General features: G+C 44.9%; 1 protein-coding gene across 1 annotated transcript in view; it reads left to right on the forward strand.

Moving 5' to 3' along the window:
* The window catches only part of sspo (SCO-spondin), a gene marked incomplete at both ends in the record, with an annotated part of 88,865 nt that overhangs the window by 21,465 nt on the left and 52,698 nt on the right, over positions 1-14,702 (forward strand). Inside the window, 25 exon segments of the mRNA XM_083936416.1 lie at positions 34-41; positions 198-249; positions 251-291; positions 381-590; positions 2,568-2,773; positions 3,381-3,495; positions 4,035-4,156; positions 4,251-4,415; positions 5,063-5,296; positions 5,431-5,553; positions 5,810-5,907; positions 6,077-6,308; positions 6,402-6,554; positions 8,153-8,290; positions 8,380-8,562; positions 9,189-9,339; positions 10,270-10,429; positions 10,745-10,793; positions 11,779-11,883; positions 12,040-12,167; positions 13,515-13,635; positions 13,774-13,901; positions 13,992-14,133; positions 14,219-14,389; positions 14,517-14,694. Coding sequence (XP_083792542.1) covers positions 34-41; positions 198-249; positions 251-291; positions 381-590; positions 2,568-2,773; positions 3,381-3,495; positions 4,035-4,156; positions 4,251-4,415; positions 5,063-5,296; positions 5,431-5,553; positions 5,810-5,907; positions 6,077-6,308; positions 6,402-6,554; positions 8,153-8,290; positions 8,380-8,562; positions 9,189-9,339; positions 10,270-10,429; positions 10,745-10,793; positions 11,779-11,883; positions 12,040-12,167; positions 13,515-13,635; positions 13,774-13,901; positions 13,992-14,133; positions 14,219-14,389; positions 14,517-14,694 — 3,413 coding nt within the window.

The raw sequence follows: 14,702 nt of genomic DNA on the forward strand, positions 1-14,702 counted from the left end.
CACATCATGAATGTTTTCCCATTCTACTCTCAGGACAAAATGTCAAAATTGCAAAAAAAGATTGGCCCAAGAAGAAAGTCACTTATTAACGAGCCCGTATTGTTTCATTTTTGCCACCCTCAGGACAGACTTTCTTACATCACACACGTCAAACCTCTAAGAATATAAGACTTGTCTGTATGTTTCCTGTTCTACAGGGACGGCTGTGTAGTTCCCATTCAGTGTCCATGTGAGTGGGATGGCTCTATGTTTCCCACCTGGAACTACCATCACTCAACACTGTCAGAACTGGTTAGTCGATCTAAGTGCTTCTAAAGGTATATTCCACCCTTTTTTCCAGTGTTAATCACAACTAAAGTTCTTTGCCTTTGTGTGTCCAGTTCCTGTGAGCATGGTGTGTGGCAGTGTGAGGGTGTGGTTTGCCCTCCTGTCTCCCCTCCCTGTCTGGAATCAGAGTTCACATGTGCCGGGGGGCGCTGCGTCCCCTCCCAGTGGGTGTGTGACAATGAGGATGACTGTGGCGATGGTTCGGATGAGATCTGCCTAGCCACCTGCTCTCCGGACCATTTCCACTGCACCAGCACGCCGAGGTGAATCCACACCAACACGCACAGTTGTTTGTGCAGATTAGGAAGACTAATAACCAAGGGATATCAAATATGATAAGTCAACCATGAGGTTATATTCTGATGCATTTGGGCATTTTACAAAATAGATTTGCCAATGTGAACGCCACTGAAGGTGCGGCAGTGTTTGGTCCTCAGCCTCCAGAATTTTGTTCCACAGTGAGGTTAGTGGCAGTAATGGACTACGGCGGCAGTGGCTCAGTGGTAGAGTGGGTTGTCCTCCATTTATGAGATCAGCGGTTTGACCCCAATATCCCCTGGTCAACATGTCGAAGTGTCCTTGGGCATGACACTGAACCCCAAATTGCTCCCTGCGCTGCGCATGGGTGTGTAAATGTGGTTGTGAATGGTTAGATAAGATGGTATGTAGATGTCCACTGCCATCTGTGTGAATGGGTGAATGTGACAAGTAGTGTGAAAGCGCCTTGAGTAGTCAGAAGACTAGAAAGGCACTATACAAGTCCATTACCATTTACAATGAAACATCTGAAGACTTTTAATGGAATGCATTCCCATTAAATCTGCTAAATACATTCATTTGGAGGATGGTCCTGTCTGGATGGTAACCCAAGATTTGCAAAAGTCTTATGAGATGTTTAAGATCAGGCATTGACCTTGAATGGCAAACCACTAACTTTTTTTTGTTGTTGCCATTTGTGCTTTACGTGATAGTGAGAGAGACAGGCAGATAAAACGGGATAGATAGGGTATGACTTGCAGCAAAGGGCCTAGGCTGGGCTTTATCTCTGTGGTAAGGAAGCCTTTATGGTACGTGCTCTACATAAGATAAGATAAGATTTTCCTTTACTAGTTCCACTAAGGGGACATTTCCATATTACAGCAGCAAAGTGGATAGCAAACATAGAAGAAGCATCAATAAGAAACAATAAATTCTAGATAAATATAGAAAAATATGAACAATATAAACACAAGGAAGTGTAAAATATAAGAATAACAGGAACAATATGTACGATATTTCTAAATGTTTAAATTTACACTAAGGAACAGAGGAAAAATATTACTTTTAGTGTTGGACATTGTGATTGAAATTCACCAAGTGTTTCAGTGAACTCCATTGGAGAGCATTATAGTGCAGTTATTGTCATTATTTATTATTATTGTTTTGGTGTGTGTGTTCTACTTGGAGCAGTGCCGGTTGTACGGTCTGACAACTGCAGGAAGGAAAGACCTGCGATAACGCTCCATCACACACTTTGGGTGAAGCAGCCTGTCACTGAAGGGAGCCACCAGGGTGCCACCAGTCCAACATTTGCACTTTAGTTTATTTTTTTTACAGTGTTCCTGTAAAAATACCAAATTCATGCAACCATGAGATTAGAATGTTACGGTCAGCTTACGCATGCTAAACCATTTTAATGTTAACATGCTAAATCATGCACTGTGCTAACGTGTATCATTAGCATAATTAGCATTAGCAGAGGTGTGGAGTGGATGTTTTTCGTTTGTTTGTTGGTTTGAAATATCCCCTTAAAGCAGGGGTGTCAAAGTGATCCAGTAAAGCTCCGCTGTGGCTGCAGGTTTTCATTCCAACCAAGCAAAAACTCCCCTGACTCGACTTACTCAATCACCTGAACTGTCTTCACACAGTTGATTTGTTGGACCAGGTGTGTTTTTGATTGGTTGGAATGAAAACCTGCAGCCACACGGCCCTTTACTGGATCAGTTTAACATCCATGCCTTAAAGCGTCATGCTGTCTGAATGTGGAGATGTATTCTTAAAGGCTTCATCGTAGCATGCAAGTGTTAGCATACTAGCATCTTATCACACTTATATTCTAACCTTAACATTACGTGCTACATCCCAGAATATAAACACGGTAACGGCATTACATCAGCATCGGCATGTTAACTTCCAACAGTCCTTGCTGCTAGAATGAAATTCCTGTCGTGATTAAAGTGAACTGACACCCACCTCTGCAGTGGACCATGTTTGAACCTGGCTCTGCGTTGTGATGGCAACCCAGACTGTGCTGACCAATCAGACGAGGAGTTCTGTGGACCCGCAACCCCCATGCCCCTGTGTCCACCAGGGGAGTTTCAGTGTGCCAATGGGAAGTGCCTGGCAGCCAGCCGTGTGTGTGATGGACGGCTGGACTGTGGTTTCGCCGATGGGTCGGATGAGCAAGGTTATCTATCACTTTCTCCAACATCATAAACAACTGTCAAAGAGAAGAATCAACAATTTCAATAAAGGGCTCTATCAAAAAATCAATTAATCCAGTTAGTCATTGTCAGACTTGATCATGTAGGTACTAATATTATCAAGCACAGTGTAGAAGCTAAGCCAATGCTTTAAGCCACTGAGGCATTTCAACAGGAAACCTAATTGACGCGCTTTTACTATACCATGACTGATGAATGAGAGTCATGTTGAGATGCAAACAAGTTCATTTATTTGACTTCTCATGCTTTAGATCATACATCCTGACGGAGCATACTGCACATAGTAGCGTAGCGTAGCGCAGCGTAGCGGTCAAAAACTGTTTTTCCTTTCTGGTTGGAAACACCTGTCGAGCCCCCAAAGGTTCCTACCCTAAATAGGATGACCCGCCAATTACAATCAGACCATACACACACAACAATTAACATTAATCTGCTCTTACACACAGTATTGTTTTAACAGTCGAGTGTTTTGTTACTTGTTTTCTGTGCTTTTACATGTGGGCACACTTGAATGATTACTTTTCTTTTATGGACATGCTCATGTGAGGAACTGTTCTTTTGTCGGTCCAGACTGTGGTGTGGTGTGTGATGAGGGAGAATTCCTGTGTGCTGGAGGACGCTGCATCCTCTACCTGCACCGCTGTGACGGACACGATGACTGCGGAGACCTCAGTGATGAGAGAGGGTGTGTGTTCACTTCTACTTCACTTTGGTATTAAGTTCTGCTGTGTATAAATTTGTTTTTAAGGCAACAAAACAATCTTGACTCCTTTTTCATCACAGTCTTGTTGACATCTAGTCGGCTGTATTGTCTATTTCCTGCCTAAAATGAGTCCATACACACATTTTAGTGCACTGTTTAGCTGTAATTTTAGAAAGCTTGTGAGTCAGTTTCATTCCGTTGCAATGATTTTGTTGCATCCAGAGTCTTTTTGGGCTCTACTGTTGATAGCGAACCTTCGTGAATCACACACGAAATGAGAGGTTCCACAGTACAGATTTAAAACAAGTCTGGTGATGCTAGGCTACCGATATGACGACCCTCAACGCTAGGTTACATCAAATAATGAGAATCACTTGCAAATACCTTTAAGCCCACATCTGTTCAAAACATGAAGATTGTACTTTCTACTTTCTGTTTTGTTTCTAAGCAGCCCTCATCCAACGAATGATAGATTATACATCATGATGTCATCATAATCTAATTGTTTTGGCTGGTTATAGGTGTGTGTGTGCAGCAGGGGAGTTTCAGTGTCCTGGGGACCAGTGTGTACCTGCAGACAGAGTGTGTGATGGACACAGAGACTGCCCCTCTGGAACAGACGAAGCTGTCTGTCCAAGTAAAGGTACAAATACTAAAACAGCATTTATTTTTTGTCAGCTATAAGTTGAATCTTCCCCCAAAGCCATCAATGATCAACTTTCATCCTTTTTCTGTAGTGACCTGTGCGCCTGACCAGTTCGCCTGTAGGGACGGTACATGTGTTGCCACCACTAAGTTGTGTGATGGGTCAACAGACTGTCCAGGTGGAGAGGATGAGAACAGAACCAACTGCTACACTGTTATAACAGCCTCACCTGTCACCCCAACTATGCCCTCTTCAGGTAATGACAGTCATGATGATGATGCAATCAGACGTATAATGCACATGGTCATCAAACATCTGGAGAACTCCAGGGCCTATGCCAAACTATTGTGTTGATTTCAGTTCTGCATTTAACGCCTTACAGCCCCACATATTACATAACACTGTATCAGCTCAATTACAACTTAATCATGAAGTTGTACCATTCATTTCTTACCGACCCCTCCCAGCATGTCGGAGTGAGCCGTGTCTGAGTGCAGCTTCGGTTCTATCATGCAGTAGTGTAGAGCTTCCTGCGCTGTGGTATCTGTGTGTGGTTTGGTCACCCGACAGCTCAGCCGAAGGCCCAAATCACCCCACTCATACAGTCAAGGAGATCAGGAGAGTCGATCAATATCCAAGTCTTCAGGATATTTTTCAACAAGCCAAAAAAAATCATCTCAGACCACAACTTATGTCTCCACCCTGAGCATCAGCTTCTCTCCTCAGGCGGACGATACAGGGTTCCCCTCAACGGCCATCACCGTGTCAAACATTCCTTTGTCCCCCTGTCCATTAAAGCCCTTAACGCCACCGGGGCTCATATGTGTGTATCTTATAGCTGTCCTGTTGTGCAATCCATGGATGAATGGTTTTTGCCATGATTTTATCTATACTTTTCTCCAGCTTGTAGGTCTTATGAGTTCAGCTGTGCCACAGGTGGACAGTGTGTTCCTCAGGCCTGGCGTTGTGACGGGGAAACAGACTGTATGGATGGTAGTGATGAGCAGCAGTGTAGCGCCCCCTGTGGCCCTGGCCAGGTGTCGTGTCTCAGTGGAGACCAGTGTGTGGACTACCAGCAGCTCTGTGACGGCGTCCCACACTGCAGGGATGCCTCAGACGAGAGCATTGACAACTGTGGTAAGTTACTATCAAGACAATTATGAAGGCGCAAAATGACACTAGTATGTTTTTGAGCATTACTAAGAAAGAAGAAATAGTCACATCTAAAGACGCGTTAATAGACACTGACAATATTTCTGACCGTCTACCAGGCTCTACTGGAATACCTCCCTGTCCAGGCAGCTTCCTGTGTGACAATCGCACCTGTGTGAATATGTCCCAAGTGTGCAACGGCATTCCAGACTGTCCACGGGGTGAAGATGAGCTGGTGTGTGGTGAGTTCTCGTGTGATAAGGAGGAGAGAGAGGTGAGAAATCAAGCTAGGATAGATGGAGTAAGAAGATGGAGCATGTCACGCAGAAGATCTGACACAATGCTCATTGTTGCATTCAAGGAATGGACGATAGGGAATAAAAAAGGAAACAAAGAAGAAATGTACATGCCAGTGTCCCGTAATCACACATTTAAGGGTGATGGGTGATATAATCTTTGGTATGTTAAATAATATTTTTGAAATCTCGCTCCGTCCAGATTACACTGTCTCACCAGTGCCACCGGGTAGGGGGAACGCCACTGTCACCTGCCCTGAATTTACCTGCATGGATGGATCCTGTGTCCCGTTTAACACGGTACGTCTAAGACCAACATGATATCCCCCACCTGCAAGCCAAACTTTGAAGTTAGAGGAGTTTCATGTTGTTTCCCATAATTGCATCATCTTTCACTGGCCTGTTTGTAAATATGAGGATTTGGACACACATTTACATTCCTGTTGACTGACCCCACCTTGTTACCTAGGTGTGTAATGGTGTGGCAGACTGCCCAGACTCCTCACTAGCACCACTTGGAGGTCCGACTGATGAGCAGGGCTGTAGAAGCTGGAGCTCTTGGGGTCCGTGGAGCCCCTGCAGCACCTCCTGTGGTACAGGCTCCATGCGCCGGCAGAGAACCTGCCCTCCAGGAGATCCACTGCGCCACTGTCGGGGTCAGGACCTCCTGAGGCAGCAATGCTTCAACACCACCTGCCCTGGTAAGGAGCTGAACATGAGTCTCAAAGTCTAAAATCCAATATTATTATAAGTATTAATTACTGAAGTGTGATGCTCTCTCCTCCCCTCTCCAGTGGATGGTCAGTGGCTGCCATGGGTAAGCTGGTCGAACTGTTCCAGTGGTTGTGGTGGCGTACAGGTCAGACACAGAGGCTGCAACCCTCCTCGCTACGGAGGCCGAGAGTGTTCCCAGCTCCCTGGACCGTCCAACCTACCCATGGAAATCAGTAAGAGCTGTCTGTGAACTAAGGTTGAACTGAAATTAAAAATACTGTAATATTTTGTCTTAAATTCACTGGTTAGTTCGGAAAGAAATGTTTCAGTCTTGTGCAACTATTGAGGAGGAGAGTATCCCTTTTAAAGAGTCGGTTGGAGCCTGTGGTTTGTTTGATTCTGGTCTTGGGACCTTTATTGTATGTCATACCCCTCTCCCATTTCTTCACAGTCTTCTTATTAAGGTGCAAATGCTGAAAAAAAAGTTTTAGTGGACTGGTTCACCCAAAATCCCCAAAAAGTCTCTGTTTCAAGAAAATTGCACGTTGGATTTTTTGAAACAGAGATGTGAATGTCAACAGAGAGTCGACTCAAGTCACTGTTTGGATGACTTGCAACTTGACTTGACAGAAAATAAATGACTTTAGGCTCCACTTTAAAGTTAAAGACCTGACCTGCGACATGATGAGTTGACTGACTTGTCTTTGTTAGTTTTATGTTTTCAGTTTAAATATTAAATATTACAAGTCGTTAACTGGGGACTCTGAGTGTTGATGTTAGCTACAATACAATCTGTTCCCTTACAACTCCACAGCTAACTAACGCCAGCATTATATCTATTGATATCACTAGTCAACTGAATCTGCTACTTTTGAACAGGTTAGCTACATCTGGCAGTAATATCATTATTAGACAGGTACTGATACCAGTCACTTGGGGGGAGGGCAGGGGGGTTAAAGTGACTTGACTTGGGACTTGACTTACCTTAACTAAGGATGGGGTTTGAGGATGAGTGGTGATTGGTGTGTGACTTCTCATCTCATCTCATCTTCAACCGCTTATCCGGGGTCGGGTCGCGGGGGCAGCAGCTTTAGCAGGGGACCCCAAACTTCCCTTTCCCGGGCCACATTAACCAGCTCTAACTGGGGGATCCCGAGGCGTTCCCAGGCCAGTGTGGAGATATAATCTCTCCACCTGGTCCTGGGTCTTCCCGAGGCCTCCTCCCAGCTGGACGTGCCTGGAACACCTCCCTAGGGAGGTGCCAAGGGTTCATCCTTACCAGATGATCCTGAACCACCTCAACTGGCTCCTTTAAAAGCAAAGGAGCAGCGGCTCTACTCCGAGTTCCTCACGGATGCTAAACTTCTCCCCCTCCCTCTAAGGGAGACTCCAGCCCCCCTCCTGAGAAAACACATTTCGGCCGCTCGTACCCGCAACCTTGTTCTTTCGGTCATGGTGTGTGACTTACAGTATGATAATCGTTCAACAGCGGCAGCCAGCCGATTATGACTACTACAGAACCCTTCATGAACTAACACGAGGTTACATTTATGTTGACCAAATCAATCTGCGTCTAATTTTATAAATAAAGACAGTATTGTCAAATGGAACTATGAATCAAAATGGTTGTAATCTTAAAATGTTGCTGTTGTATCGTTGCTTATACTTATCTGATAGTTGTGTTTAAAATGCTAAAAAAGCAAAATAAAAATCAAGGTTCATCGCACAAATAAGTCTGCGCAAAATGCACGGTAGCAAAGAAAGTCGGAGTGCTGAGAAGGAATAAAATGTTTTAACAAGTGAACTCCTTTTCTTTCCTTTCCCACTCCAGAGCCTTGTCCTGATGATGGCTGTGCCAACACCAGCTGTCCCACCGGACTGGTGAGACACAGCTGTGCTCCCTGCCCAATGTCCTGCGCCCACATCAGCAGTAGGACGACCTGTGATCCAATAGCACCCTGCTCCTCAGGTCAGATGTGCTCTTGCCATTTTAAAATGGCCAAGTTCATCATTTCCCTCAAGCTTTTTCTTTCACGATCAACTTGTCTCTATCTTTAGGTTGTTGGTGTCCGGAGGGCCAGGTGATGAGCCATACGCAACAGTGCGTGTCACCAGAAGAGTGTGTGTGTGAGGTGGCAGGTGTGCGCTACTGGCCGGGCCAGCAGATAAAGGTGGACTGTGAGATTTGTGTGTGTGAGAGAGGAAGGCCTCAGAGATGCCAGCCTAACCCGGACTGCTCAGGTGAGTCTGTCAAATACAGACTTTGGTGTTTCATTTCAAGATCCACATCAAGTCCATAGTTGACCTTTACCCACATACTGGGTGTCATTCATGTCTTAAATGGAAAGTTCTGGATTGTATGAGGTACTCATCCATAGTTAGTGTACTATCAACAGCAGATGGCAGTCGGCACAACCCCAGTTTGGAGAAGCAGGCAGGATTACTGACAGAAGCTCAGCAAAACATACTTTAGCCATCAAAAAAGTAAAAAAGCTATCTATGCTCTTGTCAAAGCCACCAGACTCCATTGACAGAAAGTCTTTTTTCCCTCTACCATAGCATTGATCTGCTATGTCGTTGCTCATCCCAGTTTAAATAACTGACCTCAATAACGCAAAGAAACTAACCGATTGGGCCTTTTTTTAGGTGTCTGAAATACATATATCTCCTGCCCCCATCACAATAGGACATTGCTCAGCTTTCGTGTCATTAGCTTCCTGCCTGCTTCTCCAAACTCGGGGTGTGCTGACCACCATAAACACTGACAACGGACAAATACCTCATACAACCACACTTAAAATATACAAAATACGAACTAACCTTTAAAGTCTGAGCAATCCCACACAGTCCGTTCTGTAACATTGCAGTGCACTGTGGCTGGTCATCATGGTCTGAGTGGGGAGAGTGTCTGGGGCCCTGTGGTGTTCAGAGTGTCCAGTGGTCGTTCCGCAGCCCAAACAACCCCATCAAGAACGGAGATGGGAGAATGTGTAGAGGGATTTACAGGAAGGCCCGTCGGTACGTAGCCCTCTCCTCATGGGACTGTTAACTACTTTTACTGCTTCTACTACTCGACTTCTACACCACTACACTTCGACTTGTTCCTAAAAGTTGTAGTTACCCCCGATGACCTTTTGACTTGTACCTCTGTCAGGACAAAATGTACCCTTCTCAAACCGTTTTCTTGAATAATAATGGCCATATTTTCGATCTGCAGTGGATATTTATGGTCCCAGACGATGAATGCTCATATTTGAGTTCCTCCCAACCTCTTTCTAATTGTAGTTGTCATGTCAATTTACTAAGCACATTCATTCTATTAAGGCAAAATGTTCCTCTTGTATATAACATCTTGAAATTAAATTATCGGTTTAAATCAGAATTTACTAAATTGTACTTCATGCTTGTTGGTATCTTATTTTGTGCACGTGATAATAACTGACTAGATTGTAATATTTACTGTAAATGTTCATGATCCCTCAACGCAAAACCTATTGAAGTTACTTAAGATTCATTCATCTTCAACCGCTTGTTCCTGTCGGGGTCGCGAGGGGCCGATCCCAGCTGACATCGGGCGTGAGGCGGGGTCCACCCTGGACAGGACGCCAGTCTATCACAGGACACATAGAGACGAACAGAGACAGACAACCATTCACACCTACGGGTGATTTAGAGTCATCAATGAACCGAACACCTGCACGTCTTTGGACTGTGGGAGGAAACCGGAGAACCCGGAGAAAACCCACGCAGACACGGGGAGAACATGCAAACTCCACACAGAAGGGCCCCAGCTGGGATTTGAACCAGGAACCCTCTCGCTGTGAGGCGACAATGCCTATAAAGAAGGGGCCTTTTTCCTTAGTGTCTAACACCAGGCACTGATGAGCAAACACATATGCATTTGATTACTCCTGCATGCATTTTTAATGTCTGTGAGTGTGTGTGCAGGTGCCAGACAGACCCCTGTGTTGAGTGTGAGTACAAGGGACAGTCCCATGCTGTGGGGGACAGATGGAGGTCTGACCACTGCCAGTTATGTCACTGTCGGCCCAACCTTACAGTCCAATGTTCGCCCTATTGTCCATACGCTGTCAGTGGATGTCCACAGGTAAGGGTAGACTTGTGTGTCCTGTGTATTTACACATTTAAGTGACTGCACTAACTGTGTATGCTGCCTAAGCATGTGTAATGTTGTACATTGGTACATTTGCACATTTAGTTGAGAATGTGACTGTGTTTGCTTTAACGCCTCTATGTTTCAAACTTATCTCGTGCAAATAATCAAATCCACACTCAACCCGTCATAATCCACGGCTCTGCGTCCTCTGCATCCTTTGGCTTTTCTCTGCATAGTTGTGTCCCATAGCGACTCTACCACAGGCGGGACCGAGTCAAATGTTGAAATGTTGGTTTGTTTGTACAGGGCCAAAGTCTGGTGCCTGGAGAGGGAGACAGGTGTTGTTTCTGCCAAGGTAAAATCACAACTGTTGTTCTGCTATCTACACTGAATAAAAGTCTTCCTGTTTAATGATAAATACAATGATTCGCATGAACAACACAACTAAGTGCACTCCGTGGCTACGAGCGATCATTCATGTCAGAGATGACGTTGACACCGATTAATGATATGAACCTATGTTTTTATATTTGTACCCCCTGGAGATGTGTGTGATCTTGTTATCCATAGGTGTCTTTTTTCCTAAGGTTGCTTTTATTTTATTAAGCTCACACATTCTCTTAATTCTGGACAGAAAGACGTACCTTTGCTCACCTCTTCTTCTGACCACAGACATATCTTACATGCTCAAAAGACAACTTACTGAATACTGTAAGCTAACGCGACGTTAACTTGCTAACTTAGATAAATTGACAGCTAGTGTAGCTAATGCTATGTGGCAAATTCAACCATCGGGTAGCCCAGCGTTGGTATCTGTGTTCAAAACAATCCTACTAAATATAACTTTTTGGGACGCTGCCTGGCTCAACTTACGGAGCGTGTGTCCCATAGCCACAAGTTACCATTAGGTGAGTCGACTACTACAGCTAGCTAACGTTATGTGGCAACGTCAATTGTTGGGTAGCCTAGCGCTGCTATCCATGTTCAAACATAACTTTATAAGCATGAGCGTTGTTGTAATGGTATAACGTTACTGTATGCATTAACTTGTCGGCTGCATGAGCATTTAGAAAAGCTAAAAAAAAGTGTTACATTGTACAAATACTGACGTCTGAATTGAGCACCGATGCCCATCCCTAACCTGTAGTACCTGTATTTTTTTTTTTATAAACATAAATGTTGCATAAAGAGCTTTTGCAGATGAAGAATAGTCAAATTAAATCTATATGGGTCCAAGTCATTTAGTTACTCAACGACAGCCAGGTCATTGTTGCAAACATGGCGATAAAAAGATGAGTTCTCTCTGACATTAAGCTTTCTGTTCTCCAACACCTCTGTAGGAGGAAATGACACCGTTCTTGTGACCATCAGCCCTGTCACTGTGACATCCACGCCAGCAGATGGCACTACGCCTCAGGTTCCCACGTATCCACTTCCTCCTGGAGGTCAGTGTATTTTCCATTTGATCAGTTGATTGTGCGGTTTCACAGGTAGAGCATTTAAACCCTTTAGTACCTGTGATTATTATCTAAGGGTTCATCTATTTACACTTATTGTCATTTTCAATCTCACCCCCTCTTCTCCTCTCCTCTTCTTTTCAGATGAGTGTTGGTCTCCTCTGGGTGTTCAGACTCTCCCAAACTCCAGTTTCACTGCATCATCACAGCAGACCGGCCACCCCCCTGAGGCAGGTCGCCTCCATGGATGGGACCCCCATAGGGATCTGCAGGTACACTAAGCTGATAGATTTATACGACGGAGCAGACTTTGTACTATTTATCCTGGTGAAATGTCTTTGAGCATGTTGCTAAATCCCCAGCAGCTCCAAAACTGCTGTTCTGTAGCCTGACCTATGAAAATAAATAGTTTTCCCACAGGGATAGGTCAAATTCATGAGTAAAGGGTCAGTCACCGGGGTGAGCAACACAATGGTTGACAATTTACTGACATTACAAATATATTTAAAAAAAAGGTCAATGCATGCTTTTTTAAAACTTACCTTGCCTGCTCTTTGCGCACTTGTCAAGTGCCCCTTTGTTTCTAATCCCATACACTGGGCGGCAGTAGCTCAGTCCATAGGTGACTTGGCTGGGAACCGGAGGTGGGTCACTGGTTCGAGTCCCTGTGTGGACCATGAATGGAGCGTGGACTGGTGGCTGGAGAGGTGCCAGTTCATCTCCTGGGCACTGCCGAGGTGCTGTTGAGCAAGGCACTGAACCCCAAACTGCTTGGGGCGCTGGTCACTGGCAGCCCCCTCGCTCTGACATCTCTCCATTAGTTGCATGTATATAGGTCTTGTCTGTGCATGTGTGTATTTCGGGCCTGTGTGTGTAAAATGAAAAAAATAGAGTAAAAATTGAATTTCCCCATCGCGGGACAAATAAAGGAATTCTTCTTCTTCTTCTTTCATTTGTGCTACAGTAAACAGTTTGTTCGCTGTTTCTTTCTCCCCTAAAGTAATGGCAGTATTGGTTGGTTGGTTGGTCAGTCCGTCAGTATGTCCTTGTAACGCTTTGGTCTGGACTGAAACAGTTATTGTATGCATTACCCTGCCGTTTTACACAAACATTCGAGATCTCCTGGGGATGAATAGGACTTTACAGGACTTTAGCATCACACTTTTAATTATGAGTGAGATAACTTTGCATCTTCAGGGTGGATTTACATTAGCTTTGTCATTCATGTCCCCATCAAGATTAAATTTTACTCTCTTTTCTCCTGCATTTTATTTTGGTAAAATTTGCATTTGTCCAATACTTTGGTTTATGACTAAATACCTGCAAAACTAATGCTACTATTGGAGTTATTGTAATAACAAATGTCCGTACTTGACGTGTGATTTCCAATCAACAACTGGGAAACTGAACTGTAAGCTCTAAATCCAACTTGGCAGCTACTAATGTAAGCACTTGAAAACCAACCACTTACGGAGGCCAACGACTGTAAATCCTAAACTCATCAACTCTGTATTTAACAACCACCTTGATGACATTAATGCAAAACACATGAGTTTTTCCCATCTCTATCATCATCTTGCTGCAACATGACTATGACGTGTTACCTCATGTATCTGCAGGGCTGGAGTCCAGAACCTGAGGAGTATAAGGACCTACCACAGCGGAGCCCTGAGGGACGAACTAGCACCACACAAAGCCCATACCTACAGATAGACCTGCTGAAACCTTTCAACATCACTGGTAAACGTTCATGCAGGTTCTGTAGAACAGGAGCAGATTGACATGCTGGTTACTAACTGTGAACCAGTACGTGAGATAATGTACGATGTGTCAGTAACAAATAAATGAAATGCTTTCTATCCCACTGCCCTCCTGTAGGTGTGCTACTCCAGGGTGGTGGTGTGTTTGGCACATTCGTGTCCAGTTTCTACCTCCAGTTCAGCCAGGACGGCAGACAGTGGTACACGTACAAAGAGCTTGTTACTGACGCCCGGCCCAGAGCCAAGGTTAGACATCATACCCAAGTCCATAATATAAAGCCACTTGCCATTTCTTCTTCAGATCTTGATATTGATGTATCACCATCCTCCCTCCAGGTTTTTCATGGTAACCATGATGATCGAGGGGTGGCAGAGAGTCGACTGGACAGGATGGTGTCGGCTCGGTTTGTCCGCCTGCTCCCACATGATTTCCAGAATGGCATCTACCTTCGGCTTGAGGTCATGGGCTGTGGAGATGGTAATTAGATGGTTTAACTCGACTTTGCCGGTGTTACTTGATTTTGTGTGCAAATGTGGTTCTAAAAAGCTCTCCTCTCCTCTAGGTTACCACTGGTTGACGACCCCCACTCCTCTTTCCACAGTTTCCCCAGCAGGGGGCTGCAGAGAGAAGGAGTTCCAGTGTGGAAACGGCCGCTGTGTGCCAGCAGGTCCACTGGGCGTCGTCTGTGATGGAGTCAATGACTGTGGGGATGGGTCAGATGAGAATAACTGTGGTGAGTTTACCACACTCTTTAACACACCTGAGATGAATTTATTGTTTTATTATTTCTTTTCTTTATTTTGTAAGTACCAAAACTGAATATAGAAATCATCCTTTGTCTGACCATTACCCACATGCAGGTACGCAGCCATCCCCAACAACCATCAGTCCACGCAGCTGCCCTGCTGGCCAGTTCTCCTGCCCCCCACCCGGGGGCTGCATCGAGGCAGGGCAGCGTTGTGATGGGATCCCCCACTGTCCAAAGGGAGAGGATGAAAGCGGCTGCCATTCCCATAACATCACTACCCAGTCAGACAGGTAGAGGG

This window comes from Echiichthys vipera (assembly GCF_963691815.1).
Source record: "Echiichthys vipera genome assembly, chromosome: 21".
NCBI classification, from domain to species: Eukaryota; Metazoa; Chordata; class Actinopteri; order Perciformes; family Trachinidae; genus Echiichthys; species Echiichthys vipera.